General features: G+C 27.4%; 2 protein-coding genes across 2 annotated transcripts; one reads left to right on the forward strand and one right to left on the reverse strand.

Annotated features, from left to right (window-relative positions):
* Positions 1-5,086: 5,086 nt before the first annotated feature.
* LOC130933380 (zinc finger protein CONSTANS-LIKE 7) lies at positions 5,087-10,484 on the forward strand. The gene is made up of 3 exons (XM_057862979.1): positions 5,087-5,868; positions 6,598-6,822; positions 10,237-10,484. The coding sequence occupies exons 1-3, from the start codon at positions 5,146-5,148 to the stop codon at positions 10,258-10,260; spliced, it is 972 nt and encodes a 323-aa protein (XP_057718962.1). The 5' UTR covers positions 5,087-5,145; the 3' UTR covers positions 10,261-10,484.
* Positions 10,485-13,384: 2,900 nt separating this feature from the next.
* LOC130935302 (vacuolar-processing enzyme-like) lies at positions 13,385-19,943 on the reverse strand. Its single transcript, XM_057864994.1, has 8 exons — positions 19,519-19,943; positions 16,825-16,981; positions 15,633-15,718; positions 15,042-15,244; positions 14,459-14,507; positions 14,164-14,364; positions 13,862-14,068; positions 13,385-13,739 (listed from the first exon to the last, which is right to left on the reverse strand). The coding sequence occupies exons 1-8, from the start codon at positions 19,873-19,875 to the stop codon at positions 13,605-13,607; spliced, it is 1,395 nt and encodes a 464-aa protein (XP_057720977.1). The 5' UTR covers positions 19,876-19,943; the 3' UTR covers positions 13,385-13,604.
* Positions 19,944-26,083: the final 6,140 nt, after the last annotated feature.

Here is a 26,083-nt window from a genome sequence, read left to right on the forward strand (position 1 = left end):
TTTATCATCGTAAAATTTTTGTATTTATTGTCAATAAATTTTTTTATTTTTTATTCATTTTTCTTCAAGAAGTTTATTTTACTTAAAAAAATTATGTATTTATCATAATAAAATTTTTATATTTATTGTTAATAAATTTTTGTATTTTGCATTTTTTCTTTTTAAAATTTGTATTTTTTTAACAATTTTTTATATTTATTATGATAAAATTTCTACATTTTTTCCTACGTTTCTCTTCAAAAAGTTGTTTATCATTAAAATTTTTTGTATGTAGTGAAGAGAGAAATATTTGTAAATGACTAACTTGTTGGCACGTCCACTAATGAGTTAATAGAATCACAACTTCTCTATTCCTAAGATAGACTAATAGTTCAAATTTACTTTCAAACGTATTAAAATTTTATGATAGCCTTTCTCATGTCTCTACTTCAGTTTATACAAAGCTTTGGTCACCTTCAAAACATGATTGAAGTGCTTCTTATCTTCAAATCTAAGGAGATGTTTTATATGTACTCTCTCAAAAGTGAAATTATTTAAAAAAGTAATAAACTTCACATCGATTTGAGATGAACAGTTTTTTTAATGCAAAGTATTCCCTTGTAATAAAAAATTATATAATTTTGATATTTATAAGTTATCTAAAATAATACTATTATTAATTTAGGAAGTAAGAAATTTAAAAAATATCTTTTTTTTAATAAAAAATTTCAAAATTTGAATTTACAAAATTTTCACCATGATTTGATTTATAAACCCTTTCCTTATTTTGAACTTCTTTTTGCAAATACAACATATTTTTCAAGAATCTCATCCTTAGAAATTAAAAAAATAACTCATGTAAAACTATAAGAGGTTTTCGTTAATGCTTAGAAACTATAGACACAACATACATTAATGCTTTGAAAAGAGATTATCGTTTGTTTTCCTTTTTCACATAAACATGTTAAGTTTGAAATAACGTGCATGAGAAAATGACTTGAATCATGTTCAACTCTTTCTAACAAGTTAGAAAGTTAGAAACTTTATCCAAGACTTGAGAAGACTAAAAATAGAATAAAATTTTAAAGTAGTCTCCCAATTGAATCTTAAATTTCGTCTCTAATTTTGTAGTTGTCTCAAATTTGTTCCTAAACTTAATAAAAGTGAGTCATAATCGTCCCTGAAATATTTTCTGGCGACGGATTGATGACATGGTTGGACATAGGTCACGCTAGAAGCCACATAAGACTTATAAACATTGTCGTTTTTTTTTTGGGCTCAAATAGAACTAAGACAACGTTGTTTGGGATATTAAGAAGGGTTTTAACTTTTGACACATTAATGTCATTATTCCTCTGTCTCATACAAAGTCTCTTCTTCATTTTCTTTTATATATGTTGTTAGACTTAATGTTAGGTTAGGGTTTGGATTAGTTATACGTTCTTAGTTAATTATCAATTATTGTTTGTAGATGGCTGTAATTACTATTGTGTATCACTATGAAGGAACTTTTTTGACAAATGTGAATGGTATTGTATCATATTCTAGGGATCATACTTTTGAGATGTCCAGGCTTGATTCGGACATACTGGATATGTTTTTTATTAGAGACTACTACAAACAACTTGAATATAATAAAGTAGAATGTTATTGGTGGCTGGTTCCAAAGAGACTGTTTAGAGACTGGTTTAAGAGAATTCAATACTGACGTCGAATACCTGGAGATGTGCTTTTATATTGAAAAAAAATAATGAATTGGTCTATGTATACTATAAACATGAAGTCTCTATTACCAAAATCTTTTATTTACTTTATATGGCATGTTATGTTTCTTTGGTGGTGTGTAAAATCACACAGGATAGATTCAAGATACTTGATTGTGATAATGGTGATTTCTTTTTATTATTGTTTTATAATTTAATTCTCCTTCTAGATTGAAATTACATTTTCAAACGAACATTAATAAAAAAAAACAAAGCATAAAAGACAATGGTATTCATGTCTTCACACATACAAGTAAGATATATAATTGCTCACATTTAGAATTTTTCAATCAATATTAGCCAAATTTGACTTCACCATTATGTCAATATTAAGTCCCTAACATCATATTTCAAACTCCCAATCTTTCAGATAAATTTCAACCTTCATTCATCTATTTTAAAATTAGGATCTGCTTTATCATTAATTTTTTTTCATCTTCAAATTTATCAGTTCAAATAAAAAGACCACACCACCTCTTATCAACACTCTGCAACCACATTAAAAAACCATGGAGAACAAATGACATATCAAATAAGCAACAATACTAACCTAGCTAAATTAACAAAACACACTTACATTATAGTTTAGACAACCGAAAAATAGCCTCCCTAAATTTGCATCTGCTCCTGACTATTTGAGGATGGGTCGACTACCACACTTACATCTCTCTAAAAGTCGTTTATGGCTATTTCTGGTCGTTCTCCACCCACAACTTTCCTCGTAGCGTCGATTGTTGGAGCTATCAACTACGTTGCTACCTTCTCCCATCATCAATCTTTCTAAACTCCCTTAACAATAGTGGAGGAAATGAGTGAAACGGCTTCTATTGGTGCAAGAGAGTTTCTTGAGCTCAAATTGGGATTAGAGTTATAAACTAACAATAGAAATTAAATTGGATTAAAAAATTGTATGTGTCACATAATATAGTTGTTGGTTGTCTACCGTGACATCCTTTTAAATATATCATCATTCTGTAATATTTATTGAAAAATATCTGGAATGACTGTGAGTCACTTTTGTTAAGTTCAAGAATAAATTTAAGAATAATTACAAAATGAAAGACAAAACTAAGGATCGATTGCAAGTTCAGTCACCATTTTAAAATTTAACTCAATAAAATTATATGAGTTCATATTTTATGAAGGAAAAAAAAATTTTAAAAAGCCATTCTTGAAGGTTTTGAAGAAACATAAAAGATAGTAAATAAAGAGAAAATGGTTCCAAAGATGATACAAATGATATATATTGATTTGGATAAGATTTGTCTATATTATATTTTATTTGAATTTTTATAAAAAATATTTGAATAATTATTTAAAATATACATAAAAATTAGAGCAAAATTTAGTTTTTAATTTTTCTAAATTTTAATTAAAAGTAAATAAATAAAATTTAGTTGGTATAAAATCACTAAATTTTATAATAAAAATATTTTATTTTTTTATAATAATTACGAAGACTGCAATAAAATTTGTTTTATATATTTTTAAAAAATATATTTATTTTTTATTTTTAAAATCTTAGAAACTAATTTATTATTTATATTTTTAAATTAAATATTAACTAAGGTCATTTATTACATGAATAAATAGTTTGGAATTGAAAATTATATAGATGTAGTAAATACAAATATGTTATATGATCTATCCGGAACACATTTATGTAAATCGAATCAACTTGTTTTGATTTATGTTATTTACATACAAATCGAATCAACTAAAGTTAAATTAAAATGCAACACAACAAATAGCAATATTTGATTTACTACTAGTACAATATATACATAGTAAATCGAATCAGCTTAATTGAATTTACTACTTATGGCATTTTCTACTTTTAAATTAACATTAATTTTATAATATAAATGTCAATAAAAAATACTTCCGTTTAAATTTAAATAAAATATAAAAAAATTAAAACGAATAAAAATAAAAATTCAAATATTATGTTTTCGTTCAAATTCTAAAAAATCTTATTTTTACAAACTTATAAATTTAAAACGAAATAATAAACGATTTTTTTTAAAAAATAAAGCTCTACACCAAGCAAAATACTTAACAAAGTCCAACTAAATTATTATAATCGTTTTCCAAATCACGCACTTCTTCTTTTTCTCATTTTCCTTCGCGTTTCTTCTCCTTTTTCTTCGCGTTCCTCCTCTTCCTCCCACTGATGTTGCTACTTCTTCTTCTTCTTTCTCTTTCGTTATTGTCATCATTACCATCACCACACCACCACATCCATCTCATCCTCTTTCTTTTTCTATTTGAATTTTTTCGATTTTCTCTTTTCTCCTCCTCATCCGTCATTATTATTATTATTATTATTATCGTTATTGTTATCGTTATTATCGTCGTCATCGTTTTCTTCTTACACGTATAACAGTTCAAATTCAGAAAGCACTAAAATTTTTTAATGATGACGACACACAAAAAAACTCAATTCAAAATAAGTTTAGACCAAAATTACACCTTATTTAAATTCAAAATGCATCAAAATTACTTAATGATGACGACACATAAATAAACTCAATTCAAAACAAGCACAGAGCAAGTGTATGTTAACAAATTCTTGTTTTATTTTTTTTTACATTCTTGTTTTTCTCTTTTAACAAAAATAAAAATAAGAAAAAATTGAAAAAGAAAAAAATATATAATACTATAAAATCACTAAAAAGAAAAGAAAAAAAAATACAATAATAGCAGTAATAAAAGAACGATGATAAAAAAAATACAAAAAAAACAAAAAACACGAAAAAAAAAGAGAACTTGGAGTAACTTAGTTAGTTAAACTTGGTTACAAATAACTCTTCTAAAAATTCATTAACAATCATATTTTAACTCATTAGCATTTAAAAAATTCTTACGAAATTTTTAAAGTTAAAAAATTATTATAAAATTAGTTGATTCAATTTATATGCAAATAATATCAATCAACATAAGTTAATTCGATTTATATAATGGCCTATTTATATGTAAGATATTTATGTAATTTTTAATTTTAAACTATTTATTCATCTGAATTATTCTATTAATTATTTATAAATAAGACATCAAACCGTACCACCTTCATAATTTAACACGTTTTTTGGTGGTAAAAGAAAGGCTCCAAAAAGCGTAACGGAGAAAGGAGTAATCTGAAGTGCCAATGAGAGACGCCAAAGTAACCAAATGTGTATCACCTCATCTCTTAATAGAACGAAATCCAGATAACAATGGAATCCACATTCTCACCCAATCACAAGAGAACACGTGTCAATCAGGCCACACGTCACATCATCCCCTGATGAGTCAATGTCTTTCCCACGCTCCCACACAAGAAAGTCTCACCCTTTTTTATCACTTTTATTTTCTACTCCCCCTTCCTTCACTCTGCTTCCAAATAGTGAGCAGTGAGGGAGTGATGTGTAACAAGAATAGCCCTCCTCCTTCAGTAGAAACCCAAAAGAAAGAACCAAGTATGAGGAAAACCAGAAAACGAACAAATAAACTGTCTCCTTCTTTAACTTCTTCTTCTTCTACTACCACCGCATCTCTTAAACCACTACGTCGCAGAAACAGAACCAAAACCAGAAAGCCAAAGTACCTCAGTCTCCGCCTCATAAAAAAGAATAACAAAGATGAGAAACAGCCACAGCTGAACCTCTTCCCTCTGCATCCGCAAAACACGGTCGACGATAAAGACATGCAGGAGGAGAACAACTCCGTGGCGTTGCTCTTCAGCTCCGACGGCGGCGCCACCCTCAACGGCCTGCTGGAAGACGACAGTACCGCGACGACTTCGACGGCGATGTCGGAGGAGGGGTCGTTCTCTCCGGCGGCGGGTGTGGGCGGCGACGGAGGGTGCCTGGTTCGGAAAGCGATGAGGAGGAGGGAGGAAGAGGGGAGCGAAGAAGAGAGGTGGGTGTGTTACTCAGAAGTGGTGGAGAAGAAGGAGACGATGGAGGAAGTAACGAGTTATTGCGGAACGACGTCGTTTGGGTTGTTGTCATTGAAGCTGGATCATGAGGGGATATTGAATGCTTGGTCTGATAAGGGCTCCCTTTACATTGCAGGGGAGGCCCCACAGACTGTCCCTGATTTCCACAATGATGCTCTCTTCTATAATGCTCTTCTTCCCAATAATGTAATTTACCATCACTTAACTCTATTTTCTTTAAATCTTATTCTAGTTTTTAACAAGTCACAAATAGTTTACTTAACAAATGATTTTTTTAATATAACTAAACTTAGTAACTCAAAATTTAACGAGAGAATAACTTAACTCATGATTCTTACAAATAAAAAACTATTTGATTTATTAAATTTCTAATATTGTCAAATTCATTAGATATATGTATTATAAAATAAAAACTCAATTTTACATGTTAAGCTGTGACGACATTATTTGTTAGCATGTATATATCTTCTATATTTTTATTGTGGATAGGATCTATGAGAATGTGCATAGGTAAGATCACTCTAAAGGAGGGGGGGGAGAGAGAGATGTTTATTTGCTCATGTGATTGCTCTAATTTGGATCATCTAAAATATTGGGTTGAGAATTTGGGATACGTATAAATATATAGCTCCATAGTATGGGTGGTGTTACTTAGTTGGAGAGGTCGGATATTAATCAGATCTCTGTGGTTCATTATTACCGAGTAAAAGAAAAACGTCCAAAAAGAACATATATGCAAGATATAGTGACCAAAAATGGTAGGCTGGTAGCTTAAAATAAACGATAATGTATTTCATAAGTAGGTGTTTTATTATTTATGCACAATTAAATAGCTAAAGAATAAAGACTACTAGAGGAAAGGAGTGTCTCCACATGAAAATTTCGTGGCTAAGTTGAATGTTATGTTTTGTGCAGATTGGAGGTGATGGGTGTGGGAGTAATGATGGCATTGGGAACACATGGGTTGTACCGGAAATTGGTGGAGAGAACAGGACGACAACGGAAGAAATGGGGTTAAAGGTGGGACAGAGAGAGGCAAGCGTGCAGAGATACAAAGAGAAGAGACAGAACAGGCTCTTCTCTAAGAGGATCCGTTATGAAGTCCGCAAGCTCAATGCTGAGAAGCGGCCTCGGATGAAGGTAATTTACTCCATTTAATCCACAAAATATTCTATCCTGTTACATCTAAAGTTTTTTTTTTAGTTGGGAAGATCAAATTCATTCCTTTATGAATTTCAGTACCAGTTTACTATGGCTGTATTTGATTTTGAGAAAATGCCAACACACTGAAAATAGAATAAAAAGAATTGGTGATAGATTGAATACAAAATAGAACAAAAAATAAAATTCGATTTATCTTCATTTTTTTCACACAAAATTTAAAATAAAAACTACAATGATAAAAAATATAATTAAAAATTTGATAATGATAATAAAAAAAAAATGAAAATATAAATTGTGTCTCACCGTCAAATACAATTTTCTGTATCTTTGTATCTATATCTAATTGTTCTGTCGTTTATAAAAAAATCTAGAGAGCCAACTACAATTTAAGGCAAGTTAAATTTATTATTTGTATTTTTAGTTTTAAAATTTAAAAAATTAGAATAAAAAAATTATTTTTTTCTTATATAAAAGACCTCTTATTTTTTAACTAGTTAGCTCTAGTTGGATATAAAAACTGGTAGCCTATGGGTGTTAGTCGTGGTGTATTGCCTTTTCTTATACAGTTTCCTCAATAAATAATTATACCATTACAAAATGCCAAAAAAGTAATTTTATTTAAACGAAAATATACAATTTGAAAAGAATATCAATATCAAAATCAAAAATAATAATAAAAAATAGAAACATATTCGACATTAAAAGGCATAACATTAGTTTCATGACATGGTTATGAACTTCTGATACTCACATGAAGAGCATGAAGTAGTTGGGACAAAAAAAAATTTTCGTTTTCGAAACTTTTTGCTGACTTTTTCGCTTTCGTGCCAAGATATCAGTGTCCGTCGGTAAGTTAATATTTGATGATACATTTACATCCTAAATGCATTAATTTTTTAATTTATCAATTTTCTTAAAACAATAAATATTCCCTTTATTTTAGATTATCAGTCATTTCAGCTAAAAATACACATAAAATTTTTTAAAATATGAGTGATTCGAAAACAAAATTTACAAAACTACCCTTTATTTTAAAGTAACATCTAGGACAATTTACCATAATAAATAAATTGCCTTCCAATATTACCAGATTACACAATATGCAAAATAGATACCAAAATACTTTTTTCCCATAAACCATGTAAACGGTGACAGGGACCCACGGTTTACAAATACACATAAACCGCGATAGGAGTGTCGTGGTTTATGTGTGAATGAGTAGTGTGCATAAATTGCGACAGGGTCAGCGGTTTATGCGTTAATGAGCAGTGTGCAGAAACATAAAACAAACTAAATCCATGGTAAATGAAAACATACATAACACACATAAGTCTATGGAAATAAACTAAGTATCATCATATATTACAAAAGTACACGACAAATCAAACATACATAGTTTATTTTATGATACATATGTATGTCTGTGTTGTCTTTGTATTATACTTATGTATCCATTGATGATACCTATGTATGTCTATACATAGTTTATTTTATGATACATATGTATGTCTGTTTTGTCTTTGTATTATGTGATGATACTTAGTTTATTTCCATGGACTTATGTGTGTGTTACGTATGTTTTCATTTACCACGGACTTAGTTTGTTTTTTGTTTCTGCACACTGCTCATTAACGCATAAACCGTTAGACCCCTGTTGCGGTTTATGCACATTACTCATTTACATATAAACCGCGACACCCCTATCGCGGATTATGCCTTTTTTTTCCTAGAACGTAAACCGCGGTTTCCTGTCGCGATTTACCTATTTTATGAAAAAAATGTATTTTGGTATCCGTTTTGCATATTGTATAATCTGGTAATATTGGAAGGCAGTTTATTTATTATGGTAAATTGTCCTAACATCTACTTATATAATAAAAAAAATTACATTTAATTTTAACTATAATGATTAAAATTAATTTTTAAAGAAATAAAAGACAAAAAATAAACACTTTGCTCTTCAAAAAATTTTAGATCAGATACTTTGTCTTCCAAAACAAATTTATTACTCTTTCGAGATAAATTGATTCTTCTACAAAAAGAACGAATTTGTCTTATAATAATAATTTTTTAGATTTAATTATTTTATAATAATTCAAAAAAATATTTGTCTAATATGCATATTGAAAACGAAAAAGAGATTATTCAATGTGGTGTGAATAATTTTCGGACTTCTAGAAAAAAGAAAAAATTATTTAAGGATAAAAATATTGGATCTGAAATTCAATAAAAAACTAATTTAGATGTTTAATGAAAAACAAACACACCCTAAATTCCCTGCAATTTAGTTCTACTGAATCCTCAATATCAGCACTTGAAACTCCAATATAATAGAATGCCACGGTGCGAAAATATCGGAGAAAAGAGATTTTAAGTCCCCACTGGTGATTAATATAATCCCGAGGAATTTCATATGTAGTTGTTTATTGAAACATCTTTCATAAAAAATAAAGGAAAAGTCTAGGGGTATTGAATTTTGGCCAGCATGTAACCAGTAGAGAAATGTGAGTCATTAGATGAAATCTCACACCAATCTCACACCATCAAATCATTATTGATGGCTAATAATCACAAAAGTTGTTGGCTCCCTAGCATTGTTCAAAAATAAATGAGAAAGTATGAGGAGTCAATGGAATACTTGTACAATATATATAATGGAGATTTATAAAGTATTAGAGATATAATCATTAGTGATACCTTTTCCCACCAGCTGAAGTTTTTGGTATGAGTGGTATCATGACATGGTATTAAAACGCTGGATCTGAAAGGTCAAGAGTTTGATTCTTGGTGAACTCCAAATTCAGTTTAATCTTTTGAGAAGATGTTTATTATCCGTACAATGATAAATATGTGAAATTAATTAAAAAAATATTTCTCTACTTTGTTAACATGTTGAACTCATCAAAGACTGGAAAATTATCACTCTGATATCTCAGAGAGCCTTTCTTTTTTAGCACTTGCCATAAGAGAGTCAGCAGATTTTGAGATTTGTAGCCGTCAATTAGTCATTATTAGTGGTTTTAATGGTATGAAATTAATGGTATAGAATTATTTACTTTTGTCCTGTTAGTTAAGTACTAGCCAAATTTAATAAAAGTGTTAGCTTTCTAGACTTTTTCAAATAGAAATGTTACTTAAATTGACAAATGAATCTTGTTACGAAAACTCAATTCCGATTTAAGTAGAAACCAAACAACATCAAATTAACAAAATCAATTTTAATTTTTAAATACTCTTAAGACAATTCTAAGCCTACCAAAAGAAGTTCTTAAAAAAACAATATATATCTGGTCTCATTGTTTCTTGTATGGTCGTTGATTTCCATTATTTGAACTGAATTATTTAGATACTTTTCACGTAAAATTGAATATATGTTGGTGCATTCTGCAGGGACGATTTGTGAAGAGGGAATGAAAATTGAGAAGTTCATAGACTGTGGTAGGCACTATTCCTAATAAGAACGCTGTCAATATTAGTGTTCAAATAGAAAATTTTGTGCCTTCGGTGGTGGAACTGGGGAGCTTTCCTTTGTTGAAATGTTGTTTATAAAATTATGCCTTATCCCACGGGTTCTTCATATGTATCACACAAATGAAAAAAAAAAAAAAAAAAAAAAAAACAGTGCTACCGCCTACTCCGTTATAAAATGAGATATGATACTTACACTAATTTTTGGTACATCTTAAAATATACATTTATCGTTTTTGAACATATTATATATTTATTGTGTTTATTGATTTTTTTTCCCATCATATTCATTTTTCTATCTAATTAAAAATAAAAAGGTATATTCAAAAAGCCATATTAATATTATAATTCTTCTAAAATAAATTTAATAATCTTTGTTATTTTTGGGATAAAATTGGAATTTACAATTTGTAAATTGTTAAAATTAAAATAAATGTGTTAATATATAAATTATAATTTCTTAAATATGAAAAATAACATATAAAATACATATGTAATTACTTCATCAATTAATAATAATATATATAATTATTGAAATATAATATTTCTTGTTTATTTTTAACAATTCATTATTAAAGTACTAATTGGAACCTGTTATTATGAAGTTGAAAGTGACACTAGTCAAATTTAAATATAAAATTCCTGTATAATAGCTCTTGTCATGCACTAAGATTATTCTTAAAAAGATGTAAGCCGCCATATGGTTATTATAAATTTCTTATAATAATTGTATTAAAAATAAGAATGAAAGTTATTGGGTTAAAACAGAAATTAAGAATAGAGGAATATGAATGAAATAGTAAAAGAAAAAGTTTAGGAACGTGCAATTTTAATTTATATTAATTAGTATTTTTAGTTAGTAGTTTAATATTATGCTTTTAGTTAATATTTTTAAATATAATTAATTAATTATTAATAAAAAATAATAAATTATACTAATTATTGTTGCAGTATTGCTCCGAAAAAATTCCATGAAAACATGACATCTTATCTCAAATAACTCAAGTAAAAGTTCCGCTAATTATTTTTGATATGTTTATTACAGTTGTGTAATACGTATAAATAAAATTTTAAGTGTGTAATGTCTAACTATGAGATTTATAATTGGTTTTAAAGAAATGTGGATTTGTTTAAAATCATTACCAACGATTTGAGTGAAGAGGAACAACAATTAGAAAACTTTGGATTAACAATCAATAGCTAGAATCAACTTAGAAAATGAGAGTAATGAATTTTATGGTTGTAGAAATTCTGAAAAAAATTTTGTCTTACTTAAAATCGTTAATCTTATTTTCACAATTTTTTTATGAGAAGTGCTAGGGAGCTAGCACTTTTGTTAAATTCTGGCCAGTACTTAACTATTAAAAAGAAATTGAATGATTCTACATCCTTAGATGTAATCTCACACCATTAAAAATATTATTGATGGCTAATTGATGGCTAAAAACCACAAAATCTACTGGCCCCTAGACTTTCTCTTTTTTTATTTCTTTCTGAAATGTAAGTTACTATTTCTTATGACATTAAAAATTCTTATATCAGTATATTATATTAAATTAGTATGATATTAATATATTACACTCTTTCGATTTCGATTGTAATATTCAAAAAAATTAGGCTAAAAATTCACTTTGACTTTATTATATTCAAAAGGTGAAGATTGTTGATTTAACGTAATGTGTTACGTAGCATAATCTACACCTTAGACTTTTATTTATTTATTTATTTATTTGGGTGACGCATGATTGTTTAATTATGCATTGGAGGATGTTCTCGTAAATACGTTTAAAATGTTTCTTTTATAAAGACATCTATTATTATTAAACGTATTAATGAATTAGTTATTTTTAAATTTTTTAATAAATTAAAATAAAATTAATTTTTTATAATAATAACAATAAATTTAATTGTTATTAAATCTGGTTAAAATAACTAAAACGTATTGGATCATTTTTTTGTTTTTTTTTTAAACAAAAATTAGGAATATATTTGTTTTTTATTAAAAAATTTAAATATGATTTGGTTTAGATTGTATAAATTAATCGAATCAAATCGAATCTAATAATTATAATGTAAATAATTAAATTTATTATTGTTGCTATAATAAATTGATTTTATTCTGATTTATTAAAAAATGAATTATTAATCAGTTTAATAAAAATGTCCCATAACATCATAACAGATACTCTTTAAAAGAAGATATTTTTAGTATTTTTATAGAAATTTTCTACTTTAGCTTTACCATTCTCAATCCAACCTGAGTTAGCATTCAAGACTACTGGCCTACAACCGAAAGTGTTGGTCTCCAAACACTGACTACTTAAAGTGACGGCAAGTTGCCGACAACCCATAGAAATACTCTCTCTATCATATATATAATTATTTATATATTTTTTTTCCATTAGTTTAAGTTTTTTAAAAAGTGATTTTAATATGTAGTTTCAGAATTTTATTTACAAAAGATTTAGAATTCAATTCTAAAAGTGACACAAATAGTATAAAATAAAAAAAAATATAAAAAAAATTAAACAAATTCAAAAAAAATCATGCTTTAAAAAAAGAAAATATTAGAAATACAACTATTGATTTTACGTTCCTTTATTAACTTAAACTTTTGAAAAAAATTAGTTTGGTGACCCTCTCTATTAAATTTTAGAACTATAAATCTTTCTAATTGCTCTAACAGAAACTCCATGGAGAATTTGCCACTAGCAAGGCCTCCCATTAACCAACGAAAATGATCCATAGTAGCTAGAGAAGAAGATTGGATGAAAAACGCGATTAAAAATGTTCAGGGAAAACACACTTAGAAAGGTCCTGCCGATTGATGAGTTCTATGACTACCATTTTCTAAACAAATTTGGAGACTCATCAATTGGTCCTCAGGGTGGACACAAATTAAACACTGAAACACAAAGCAGAGGAAAATTTGGGAGGTTATGCGTTGAAATAGATTTGACAAAACCGTTATAATCTATGTACATATATGAATTGTTTTCAAGAACATAACGAGATTTGATGTGCTAATAGAAAATGAAAATCTAACAAAGAAGCAATATGAAAGGCAAGCAAATAACTTCCTTCTATTAGGGGGCATATTTAGCAACAACAGAAAGAGTAGTTTTTAAAACAAGGCACAAACGAGGCAAAGTAAGGAAACTACTAGGAAAATCTAGCCACTGGTCTTATTACATAGTTTGTGTAAGCTCCATTATTTAGTTCATAAACATATTCATTATTACATTGTTAATAACCAGTGAGAAATTTATCATGAAGAACCAATAATTCCCCTAGGGGCAAGCTAGAGAAGATGCTGCAGCCATTTTCTCTTGAGAAACGCCAGCATTGCATATGTTAGCAATGGCCCTGGTGTATTTCCTTCCATACGTTGACAGGGCACCACAATAACTCTCATAAATTTTTATCTGCATAAAATAGTATACATAAAGAAGCAGAAAGCACAATCAATTTATCAATTCAAAAGACTAATGTTTATTGGATCACATCAGTATATAGTTTAAATCAAATAATTTATTTGTTCACTTACATAATTCTTAAAACAATCCCAATCATCCACAAGAGGTTGGCCTGATGGACGAACACTTGAGATCACTGATGCTCTGTATTCTTCTCCAAACAAGTGATCTGCAATGGCCTTCACGCTATTGTCCACGTGCTCCCTTTGAGCTATTTCTTCTATTAACCCCTTTTGAGCTTCCATCCTTTCTTTTGATCCTTCTGGAGCGTTTTTGAACTGGAATCACACAAAAATAATAATTATAACATTTTTTAAAAGCTTAGGGTATGAAATTTTCTTCGTAAATAAGAAAAAAAAAAAGAGAAGACAACCTTGTGGCTAAGATAGTGGAGAAGTGCATCTCGTTGGTCGACAAATTTTGTCGGGGTAGCAGAGGAAGAATATGCATTTGTACTGGTACTCACTCCGGTTGCACCAATGTAGGTTACTAGAAAATCATCGGTGAAGTTTTTGTTTCCATATTGCATCACATGAGAACCTTTTGCCTCCCAATCTAATGTTTTCTCGCGAACCTGTGCATCAATCACACACATATATCTTCATGTATCAACATTATTTCAATATGAGTTTATATAGTGTTAGAATATATATTGGCATGGGACTTACAGTTTCATATTGTTGTTGCAAAGTTTCTTTTGTCCTATCATTTTTGTCGCTGCCACCAAATATAATTCACATAGCCAAGAATGTTAATATATAACTAAATTTAAGATGAAACTCTCCGAAACTCTCTCACATAATTCTTTTATTACCTAAAATATTCACCGCCAGCAACAATTACTAAATTTTATAAAATTCAGAACTTCAAAAGTTAGGAGTGTGCATGGATTTTAACCAATATATTTTCTTCATACACATCGTTTCGATTTGAACCCGTAACTCAATAATGCATAAACAGTTATAAAATATCTAAATGCGCAAATGCATTTACTTAATTTAGTGACTAATATATATTATGCATGAAAAAGATAATTCTTGAGCCAAGAATCATTGAGAGATTATTGGCCGAAAGATAAAGGGAAGCCACTTGGAAAACAATAAATTCTTAACTAAAAATCAGTCACCTAATCAAATCACATAGTATTTATATATGAATACATGTATTGTTTAAGTTATTCTCAATGTATATTATTCTATGCGAATAGTTGATTTAGTGGCTAAATTATTATATATATATATATATACAGACCTGTCTTCCATCCATAAAACGCTATAGGAATCTCCCAAGCAAGTTTGAAACTCGGGGGGAGGAGGATAGGTGGGATCTCCAGGGCAGTAACAACCCCAGCTGCTCTCATTTGCATTGGAAGCGGTGGTCACGTATATGTTTATGTTTTCTGGAAGAATCCCTTCGAACATGCTCCCAGATTCGCATGCTTCCAAGTATATTACCTTTTTTTTCCAATTAAATCAAGTAGTCATGTATAAATATTAACAACCCCGCTACGTTATCAACAATATTTCTGTTAACTTTTGATATTTCTGCTAATTTCTGTCAATTTTTATTTATAATTATATTTAATGAAAGTACCTTTGTGGATGTATCTTAAAAAAATATTTTTTTTATAACTGTATTTAATAAAAATATCTTTATAGATATATTTTTTAATGTGTTTAAGATATAATAATATAATAATTATTATTAGTAATAAGTTGACAAATAATATGTCGATAGCCTATACTTTTTCAAATATTAATAAAGAATTCAACATCTTACACACGTATATAATAAGCATTTGCATAACAAGTGGAATTTAAGTCAACGTTCAAGAAAACTGACCATCTTTTTGTAGGCGTTAGCCGCATGTTTGCTTTTCAATACATTTATAAAATCATTGGCCACGACGAAATCCCCAAATGGCATACCTGATCAATAGACAATGATAGTATTAAAAGAGGGTTTGTAATTTTGTTGTAATAATGAGATAATCGAAAGAGAGAGAAAAGTCAGAAAAGTGGAATACAGTTATGTTCTAAAATAAGAGTTTAAATTTTGATAGATATATGGTATAAAATATTTTATGTAGTTATTTAATTATATCTATTTTTTTGGATAATTATTTATATTATTAATATAAAAAATAATTATTTTTGTTAATATATATGTGAATATATATAATTGATGTACATATATAAAATTATTTTTATACTGATAATAGATTAAAATTAAATATTTAAAATAAGTGGAAAAGAAATCTCAGTAATAATTTAGTAGCATCCTTATTATAACACTTTTGTTTTAGTTACGCTGCTCTAAATTCGAACAAAATATATAAAAGGATTAATAATTAAATTGTTAACTCAACTGCTGTATTTTTCAACAACTTATTCAATTCTCATATTCGTAAATTTGGCAGCTGAAATGATTTCGTAAATCCTACATTCGGCATTTCATATAGTATAAATAGTAATGATTAAGAGTCTTAACTTAATTTATCTTCGCTCTTAATTATTCTTCTAATATTTAAAAGAGTAAATAATTTAAATATATATATACTATGTTTTTTAAAAAATATAAAAAGGATAAGAATTTAAAATTTTTTATTTGAAAATTAAGATGATAATTAAAAAGATGGGTAGTTATTAGGACTCTTAATATTTTTTTTATTTAGAATATCTAAGTACTTTTCATAGTTTCGTTAAGTAGCCAATAATATTAGAAGGAGATGTAAAAAAAAATATAATAATTTATATGTGAATGTTATTCATCATTTTGTATAATATATTTGTACAGCAAATCTTAGTACTTTTTCTGTGTTTGCAAACTAATAACATATCAAAAGTTTAATATATTGGTTAACAACGGTTAGCCAAAAATTACTAATGCTCTAAAATATCTGTACTACTTCTAAAGCACGAGTCTTGTGTTTTTGCATTCATGCTTAACTACACACAGAGCTTCCTCTTCAGATATCTATATATGAATATAAAGTTTAAATAAGAATTAAATAATATGTGTTAGTGATACTTACCAATGATGCCTGGTCCACCATGGTCAGCATAGTAAATAAAAATGGTGTCATTCGGACCACTATTCAGCATCTTACCACTGCCTCCGGTAATACCACTTTGGTTTCCACTTATTACGGCGTATAAGTTTTCCGCACTTGTGTAATTTCCGGTATAGTCCTACAACGTTGAGATAATAATTGAATTAGTCTTTTAATTTTCACACAATAATTATATTGGTCTTTCGATATTTAAACTGATCAAATTAGTCATAATAAAAGATATTAACAAAAGACTAATATATAGAACACTAAATACCATGTGCTATGCAGAGGCGGAGTTTCATTAGGACAATGGAGACATGGCTCTTCTAAATTTTTTATAAAAAAATTAGTAGTAGTTTTTCAAAAAATAAAGAGTAGTTGAATTGATTTAAATACTTTACTATAATTTAGAGTATTTAAGTTCAATTTTTATTTCATATTTTTATTGCATAATAATTTTTAGTTTTAGAGTGGGTCTTTATTGGCTTCACAAAATCATCTAACAAAATAAAAAATAAAAATCAATCATCATTATAAAAACACTATAAAGACACACTCTTTGCTGCTTGCTGTTTTGCTTCTCATTATAAAAAGCACGCTTTGCTAAAAAATTAGGTATTTTTTATTTAATTTAATATTATTTTATATATTATTATTTATTTAATTTAATTTTTTATATGATAAAAAATATTAGAATATTCAATAAGTATTGATATTATTATATTTATATAAATTAATAAAAAAATTAATAAATATTATAAAATTTAATATTTATCCTTCTAATTTTTTTTACATATTTCACAGGATATATATTCAAATTTTTATACAAAATAATGATGAAAAATCAAAGAATTGATGCATTTTTTAAAAGGAATGCTAATATTCAAGAAGGAGAACATATAACTTTTACAATATCAACACCTGTAAATAGTTTTTCTACTTTAATGAATTACGAAAAAAGTGAGATACAACTTTCAAAAATTCAAAGAGTTGCATCTGATGAGTTTGACCTTAATTCTTTCGAATGAGACCTTAGAAACGGCTTTAAATTTGGCAATATCACCCAAACCAGAGAGATAAAGTTAGACAAGTTTATTTTAAATGGGGTCTATATTAAAAGTATCTTAACAATTATCCTCTATTTTGTACAGTTATTTATTTATTATCTTATTAGTAACAAACTTAAAGAATAATTATATTTATAAATTTTATTTTGATATAAATATAATTATTAAATTTTATGTTAAATTTTTGTCTCCAAAATTTTATTTCAAGCTCCACCACCGGTGGTATGTATATCATTAGCTCAGACTAAGAACATATGACACAAAAGGTTTTCAATCAATTTGGTTCCTTAAATGAGGGGCCATTTATTTTGATTATGAATAAAAATTAAGAGATCAATTTTATTGTTATCTTTATTTATCAATTAATTTGAAGAATACTTTGTACTATTCAATTATCATATTATATTGGAGTGTCTCACAATTTCAAGAATTGAATTTTGGCCTTTTTGTTGTTGTGTGAATTAGTATATGATTTTCGCATGTTAATTAACAATTTTAGTTGTTGAATATTGTTTTCCTTAGAGTTACAAAGCTCAAATCATCATATTTCTATTTTAGTAACAAAATACATTCGTTATATATTTGTAAAATAATCAAGCATCTCATGAATAAGTTCTCAGGTATCGGCTTTTATTTGAAAACTTAAACTAACATTTTGTCTCATAACGAAAAAGACGAAAGAGAGAGTATGAAATGTTATTCTTTTCATGACTTGAGTTTGTTTTTTTTTTTTTTTTAATTTACTACATTCGAGTTTAAATATGCTCAACACATTAGTTTATAAATTGGTTCAATATATATATATATATATATATATATATATATATATATATTAATTTTGATATATTATTAATATAAAATAATTTTATATATATTTAATTATATATATTATTATGTTAGTAAAAATAATTAATTTTTATATTAATTTTGTTACTAGTCATTTAAACAATCAGATGTAATTGAACGTGTCAATACATACATCTATATATATATATATATATATATATATAGAGTATTTCATTCCCTAACGAGCTATATATCCAGATTAATTTACTTATGTTTTACTAACAAATTCTAATGTTATTAGTTTACATATATATAGCTAAAAAAATAAATCAGTTGCACATCACATTTTATATTCAGCCAATGAAATATAATAACAAATCAGTTGTACAATACGATAAATTATTTTTTATTTTTTAATCTGACAGATTATAACTCAACTAATTTAAATTGGTTGGTACAACATGTTATTATTTAAATTTAAATAAAATATATAAAAAAATAAAAGTAAAAATTAAAGTTTGTGTTTTAGTTAAATTTTTTTAAATATTAATGGAATAAAAATTATTTGTAATAAGTTGTAACTTGTAACAAGAGATCATTAATATTTCTATTTTTAAATTCATAATTTCGTAAAGGAAAAGTCTATGGGGCTAGCAATTTTATGGAATTTTAGCCGGCATGTAACCAGTAGAGAAAGGTGAACCATTGGATGAAATCTCAGATGAATCTTACACCATTAACTCATTATTGATGGCTATTTAATGGCTACTAATCATAAAAGTTGCTCGACCTACGTAAAATAGATATATTATGTATTTACCTTAGGAACACCTTTATAAACATCTGAACCATTGGGATGATTGATTATAACACCAGGCCTTGGGTTTTCTTCATTATTGGCGATGTCATCACTCATGAAAACAATGATATTTTCATCTTTAAGGCCACCATTCTTCATTATTTGGTAAGCATGGCAAATATCAGCTTGGTGCCTATAATTTCCAAACCCATTGGAACCAGCGACAAGCACAGCCCATCTCGTTCCTTCTGAATCATCATTACTCACAAGAGGATGAAAACTATTTGACACATGACGACCCTCCAACGTGCTCATTCTTGAACTTAGCCATACTGAAGCTATTAACAAAGGGACCCAACAAGTCATCTTATGATTCATCTTGCGTGCAATATAATATAATGTTTAATTTGTATGTCAAAGATTATTGTAATGTATATATAGTGGAGCTATACTATATATACTGAACTAGATAAAACATCAATGCAGCTGTTGCATCTCTCATCTTGAACTTATAGCGGCAGAATTTGTCCAATAGAAATGACAAAGAATAATGTATATGCATCCATTAATCTTGTTTTATTCCCTTGTATTGTTTATGTTAGCCGATTTCAGAATAAGCATCGATTTTACCAATACAATGTTATTCATATCAGAAAGTTTTATTTATTCTATATCGCAACTTTTTTAGAAAATGAGAAATGGATGTCTGACTTTTTAATTCGAAAATAAATAAATTTTTAATTAATAAAAATATTTTTCATATTTTAAAATGTAAGACATCTTACTCTTTTTAAAAGATTTATTTATTTTTATATATTTTGAATAAAAAGACTTGAGATGTTTTACGTTTTGAAAGTGATAGATATTTTATATTTTTAATTAGTAAAAAATTTATTTGTTTTCAAGTTAAAAATTCAGAAATTTATTTTTTTTAATTTTTATTCTTTATATTATTTATTTACTTTTTTATTATTTCTTTTTTTCTCTTAACTTTTTCAATTTTTTTCAATTTTAATGAATAACATCACCTTATGCTGAACTAAGAATTTCTTACTCAAGCAATCACTCCATTGTGTATAACATGTCTCTATTTTTATTAAAAAAATATGCAACTTCCTCAATTAGTATATCAAATAATTGTCCCATCTTAAAGTTTTATTTAATCGCAAGCCTAAATTATTATTTTTAATCATGAAAGATTTTTAAAAGCTGACAATTCTAATAATAAAATATATAAACTAAATTAATACCTATTAAAAGATTGGTTTAATTCGACCAAATTATTCAAAATTGATAATTTATTTAGTAGTTTTGTCATATTAATTCAACTTTTGAAACCATCGAAATCGATAAAGTAATTAAATCTTTGTAAGTTAAATTGTATAACAGAAAAATACATAAGAAATTTTACTTTTAGTACAAATTTTTAGTAGTAATAATTACTATATGTCTTATTTAATTTATATTTTTTGCAATAATTGTATATTTTTTGCAATAATTTAATTTATATTTTTTGCAATAATTGTCTTATATGGCAACTATATATTGTTTGCGACCATTAAAAGAATTTTTATAAAAAGTTGTATGAGTGTCGCTAAAATTTTTTAGCACAAAGCATAAGATGATTAATGTCTAATTGTTATTTAATATATTATTAACTATTTTTATTGTCATAAAAATAAAATAAATTACCACTAAAAATAATTTTTTAGCAGTGAAAATCACATAAATTATTTTAAAATGTGCATATTTTTTAGAATAGTACAAAAAAATAACGCGAACATGTTAGTTAAAAACACAAAAGTTTTAGTTGAATAACACATAAATTATTTCTATATTTATCATATAAATTTTCTTTACATCCTATGTTTCTCTTAAAGAATATGTGTATTTATCTTCAAAAAATTGTGTGTTTTTCATCACAAAATTTATGTATTTATCGTTAATAAATTTTTGTGTTTGCTTCCTATGTTTCTCTTACAAAAATTTGTATTTACATCCGAAACAATTTTATGTTTATTATCACAAAATTTTCTATTTGACATCACAGAATTTATGTATTTTTTTGTGTTTTCTTAGAAAAAATTGTATTTATCATCACAAAATTTCTATATTTATCATAAAAAATTTTATCCGTTTGCTTCCTATTTATCTCTTAAAAAATTTCTGAGTTTACATAAAAAAATAAATATTTTTTTGTCAGAATTTCTATATATTTTTATATATCATATATAAAAGAATTTTATGTTTATTTTATATATTTTCTCTTAAAAAACTGTGCGTTTATTTTCAAATATTTCTATGGTTTTTATGATAAAATTTTTGTATTTGTTGTGAATAAATTTTTGTCGTTATTTTTTATATTTTTCTTTAAAAAAGAAAGAAAGAAAGAAAAGAAATAGATAAAAAAGAAAAAAAAAGTATATAAAAGATACAAGAGAAACATAATATATAAAAGAAGGAAAATGAAAAAAGAAAATACATTAACTCTATTAAATAAGTACAAATATAGTAAAAAATTGATTAAATTTAATTATTAAAAAGATTTGCTCACTCTTTATTTATGTTAGTCCCCAATCTTATATACTTATAAGTAAAAATGATCGGTTTTATTAAGTAGGCAATGATTTTTATAAATAATGTAAACAATGCACTTTAAAATTAATCTAATAAAATAAAAAAAAACACTTCACTCCCAAATTATTTTTTAAATTCTAACATTAAGATAATCATAACCATTTGCACATAATAAATTGAACATTCAACCATTGTTAACTGTACATAAGTAAATTAAATTATATAAAAAAATAATCATTCAATTAAAAATAATCAACATATTTATTAAATTAAATATTTAATATATCTATTATTCATATTATTTAATATTTTCATTGTCTTTTTATTGTATTTTCCCAAAAACAATTTGCTTGGACACCTTTTTTCTTTGTGTAAACTATTTGGACACTATTCTATGAGAACAACTTTGCATCCTTGGGCGGAGCCCCCTACGAGCATTGTTTTACGTTGACCAACTTTGGCCAATAAGCTGTAGAAGTATATACGTATATAGTCAACTTTGAAACTATTTTATTTTAGTATTTATGATTTTCAACTTTTCTTTCCTCTAATAATGTCAATGGTTAAAACTTAGAAGAATGGATTGTCGGGATTTTCTCTAGATCAATGACAGGTACCTATGTGCTTCGAGTTGGCAGCATAGTAAGACCTTTATCTTGTCTGATCTTCGTGATTTTTTTTTTACAAACATTTTTCTTTTTATTTACACTAGTAAAAAGTATTTGATCTTCTCTTAATAAATTGTTTAATTTTATTTTTCTATCAGATTAAATGATATTTTCAGATTTTATTATAACTCGTTAATTAATTTATACCTGTTATATTTTAGAAATTTTTGTTGATAATAATAATAATAATAATAATAATAATAATAATAATAATAATAATAATAATAATAATAATAGAGATCATAATTTTTTTATTTGTAAATCTTCAATAAATATAATGATTGATTTAATAATTAAAGTATTTATTTATTTTGGTTTTTAAAAAATTTCGAATAAAATATTTAGTCTCTAACTAAAATTAATTATCTGATTGGTCCCTAATAATTAATTCTGTCGATCACTTAAGTCTTTTGTTCTGTTAATTCTAACAGAGGACAAAATAGTCCTTAAAAATTCTAACAGGAGATAAAATGGTCCCTGACCTCCTCTGATCTGTTCGTTGTTAAGACTCGTCGTCGTCATCGCCATCTCCCTCCTCCTCTTCCCTATTATCTCTATAGCCGCATTTTCCACCACTTCGATCGTTTCTTTCAACTTCTTCTCTGAACCAATGTTCAATAATCGCTTCAGTTTTTATATGAGTGGCGACGGCAACGTTGCTCGCTGTACTGGTAGCTTGGATGCGAGGTCGAAGCTGTCTATCAGCTTGGACTCTAGAAGAGAAGGAATGATGCACTCGGTGTCTATTCCAAATGAGAATTTGCATATGATATCGAATGAGAATCTTCTCATGATGTTCTAATGTCCAATAATCTATATTGATTGCTTGAGTGGAAAAAGGTTTGCCTTTGGAGTAGTTGTGGAACTTGATCTTGAGGATGTGGTAGACGTTGTCGGAGTTGGAGGTGATGCTATTATCGAGGACATAAAAGTGAATGTTTCTAATAGTTGGTGAAGTGTAGAGGAGGTGGATGTACCCGTCACATAGATTTAAAAAGTGTGTTGCTCATGACATGTTGAGGTAGGTGCGACACGCATGGCAGTTACACTGTGGCTTGATCTTAGCTTGGAATTGAAGAGGGAAAAGGAGAAGATGGATCAGAAACGAAGATTGTGAAGATGAAAAATGAGAGTATGAATGTTAGGATTTTGCGAGATACGATGAAAATTGAAAAAAACGGTAACATTTTTTAACAAAGGGGACAGAGACTATTTTGTCCTCGTTAGAGTTGTCAAAAACCATTTTATCTCTTGTTAGAATTGACGGAACAAATAACTTAAATGATTGACAAAGATAATTGTTAAGAACTAATCGAATAATTAATTTTAGTTAAAAATTAAAGTGTCTAATCCAAAATTTTTTAAAACTAAAATGCGTCTAAAGTTAATTTGAAAATAATGACAAAGTAACTAATAAATAAACAAAAGCTATCCACTCTTTCAATATATTTGTCAAGTTTTGAATAAATTACATGGTAATGTAACAGCACATGGTCAGTGATGCTTTGCCTTTTCCTAATAATAACAAAAAGGTGATAGAATAAGAACTCAAAAAGATGTAACTTAAAAGGAGAGAGCAACTTTCGAGGTAGCATAGAGGCTTAAAATCATTTTCATATGACTCATCATTTGCATATATCATGTCCCTATTTTCATTACTAAGAAAAAAAAAGTTTTAGCGGTCATTTGTTTCTTTAAGCGATAATAAAAATAAGCGCTATTATATTTATTCATAATTAAATATTAATTGTTTTATAATTTATTGCGAAAATTTTTTTGTAACAATTGCATTATTGTTAATAAAAAAATTTTAATCGTCGTAAAAAATATATAATTTTCAATAGTCATCTTTCAATAATTTAAATAATTACTAAAAATTTTTTTAAGATTATAATGATATTCAACTTTAATTATTATTGATATTATTATAATTATTATTATAAAAATAACTTGTTGAGTTAAGAAATTAACTAAATTATTTAATAATGACAAACATTATTTAATTAAGCAAAGTAAATAATTAGTGTTGATTGTTTATGATTATATGAGACTAATTATTTATTGCTGCAGGTCAAAACTCATCTTTGCAATAAGCCCAAGAGGAAGGAAAACAATGATGGGCTGATAATACAAACAAAGCTCAAAAGGAAGCTAAGCAAGAAACTAACGGGTTGAATTTGATACAAACCCGATCCAAGTCCGTTTTGCTCTCTCATTCAAACTCTTCCCATGTGCCTCCCCCAAAAGTAACGTACACCTATCTTGTCTAAATCAGAAATCAGAAAAAGAAAGAGAAAAAGCTTAATACTCAAGCTGTTCACAGAAGAAGAAAGAAAGAGAATGATAGGCAAGAAAGGTTGAGATCAAATCAACAAGTTCAAACCAAATTAAGCTTAGGCAAAGGTTAAAGGTAAACCATTTCCTATTGCATGAATACTGCGTTCCTCTCTTCTTCTCAACTCTCTGCCACTCCGAAAATGGGTTACAAGGGAAAGTTGATTTCTGCTCTAATCTGCTGTGTATCTACGGTCACAAGTGAGTCTTGGAGACTAAGTAGCTTCTCAATGGACAAGATCTGGGTTTATCATTGAGGATATCTGTTTTCTGCTTTCCTATGGTTTTTGGTCCACAAGAGAAGGTTAGAGCACTATTTTCTTTCTGAAGATTATTGGGAAAAAGTGAGAAAATGGGTTGTTGAAGCACAAAGCTCAAGAAGTTGACCTAGGAAGAAGAACCCAACAACATGCAAAGAGATAAAAGAAGTTTGCTGTTCATTCAGAAGGCAAAGAGAGAAAATCAGAGTTTGGTAAGTGGTGTTCTGAGAAGAGTTCCCTGAAGAAGTTCCTCTACTTGGACAGTGCTTTCTTTCAAAGAAGCATTCCGCCAAAAATGAAGAACTAACTCAGAGACGTGCAAGTCTAGTTTATCACTTAGCAAAGAGGCTGTTGATGAAGTCAATCTCCTTCATGTTTTACAGATTGTAATTTAATTTTCAATGTTTATCTTTCTGTAATTTCTTGAGTGAAAAGGCATATTGAGAGAGCTCAAGTAAAAGCCAATGAGTGAAAGAGGCTGAGTGATACACTTGAGAGAAAAGCCTAGAGTTAATTTCAATTTTCTTTAGGTAAGTTTGTGTCTTGTATCCATTACCAGTGAGGTACCCTTTTCTTAGTTGGGTTAGCACTAAGGGCGAAGAGTTAGGTATTAGCATAGCCAATGTCAAGTTAGGTTAGAACTTGAGTGTGAAAGGATTGTGTCAATCCTGTAGAATTGGTGTATGTAATACTTTAATTGTAGTTGAAATTCCACCATTGTTGTGGTGGAGACTGGATGTAGGTTCA

The sequence above is a fragment of the Arachis stenosperma genome, chromosome 6, assembly GCF_014773155.1.
Source record: "Arachis stenosperma cultivar V10309 chromosome 6, arast.V10309.gnm1.PFL2, whole genome shotgun sequence".
NCBI lineage: Eukaryota > Viridiplantae > Streptophyta > Magnoliopsida > Fabales > Fabaceae > Arachis > Arachis stenosperma.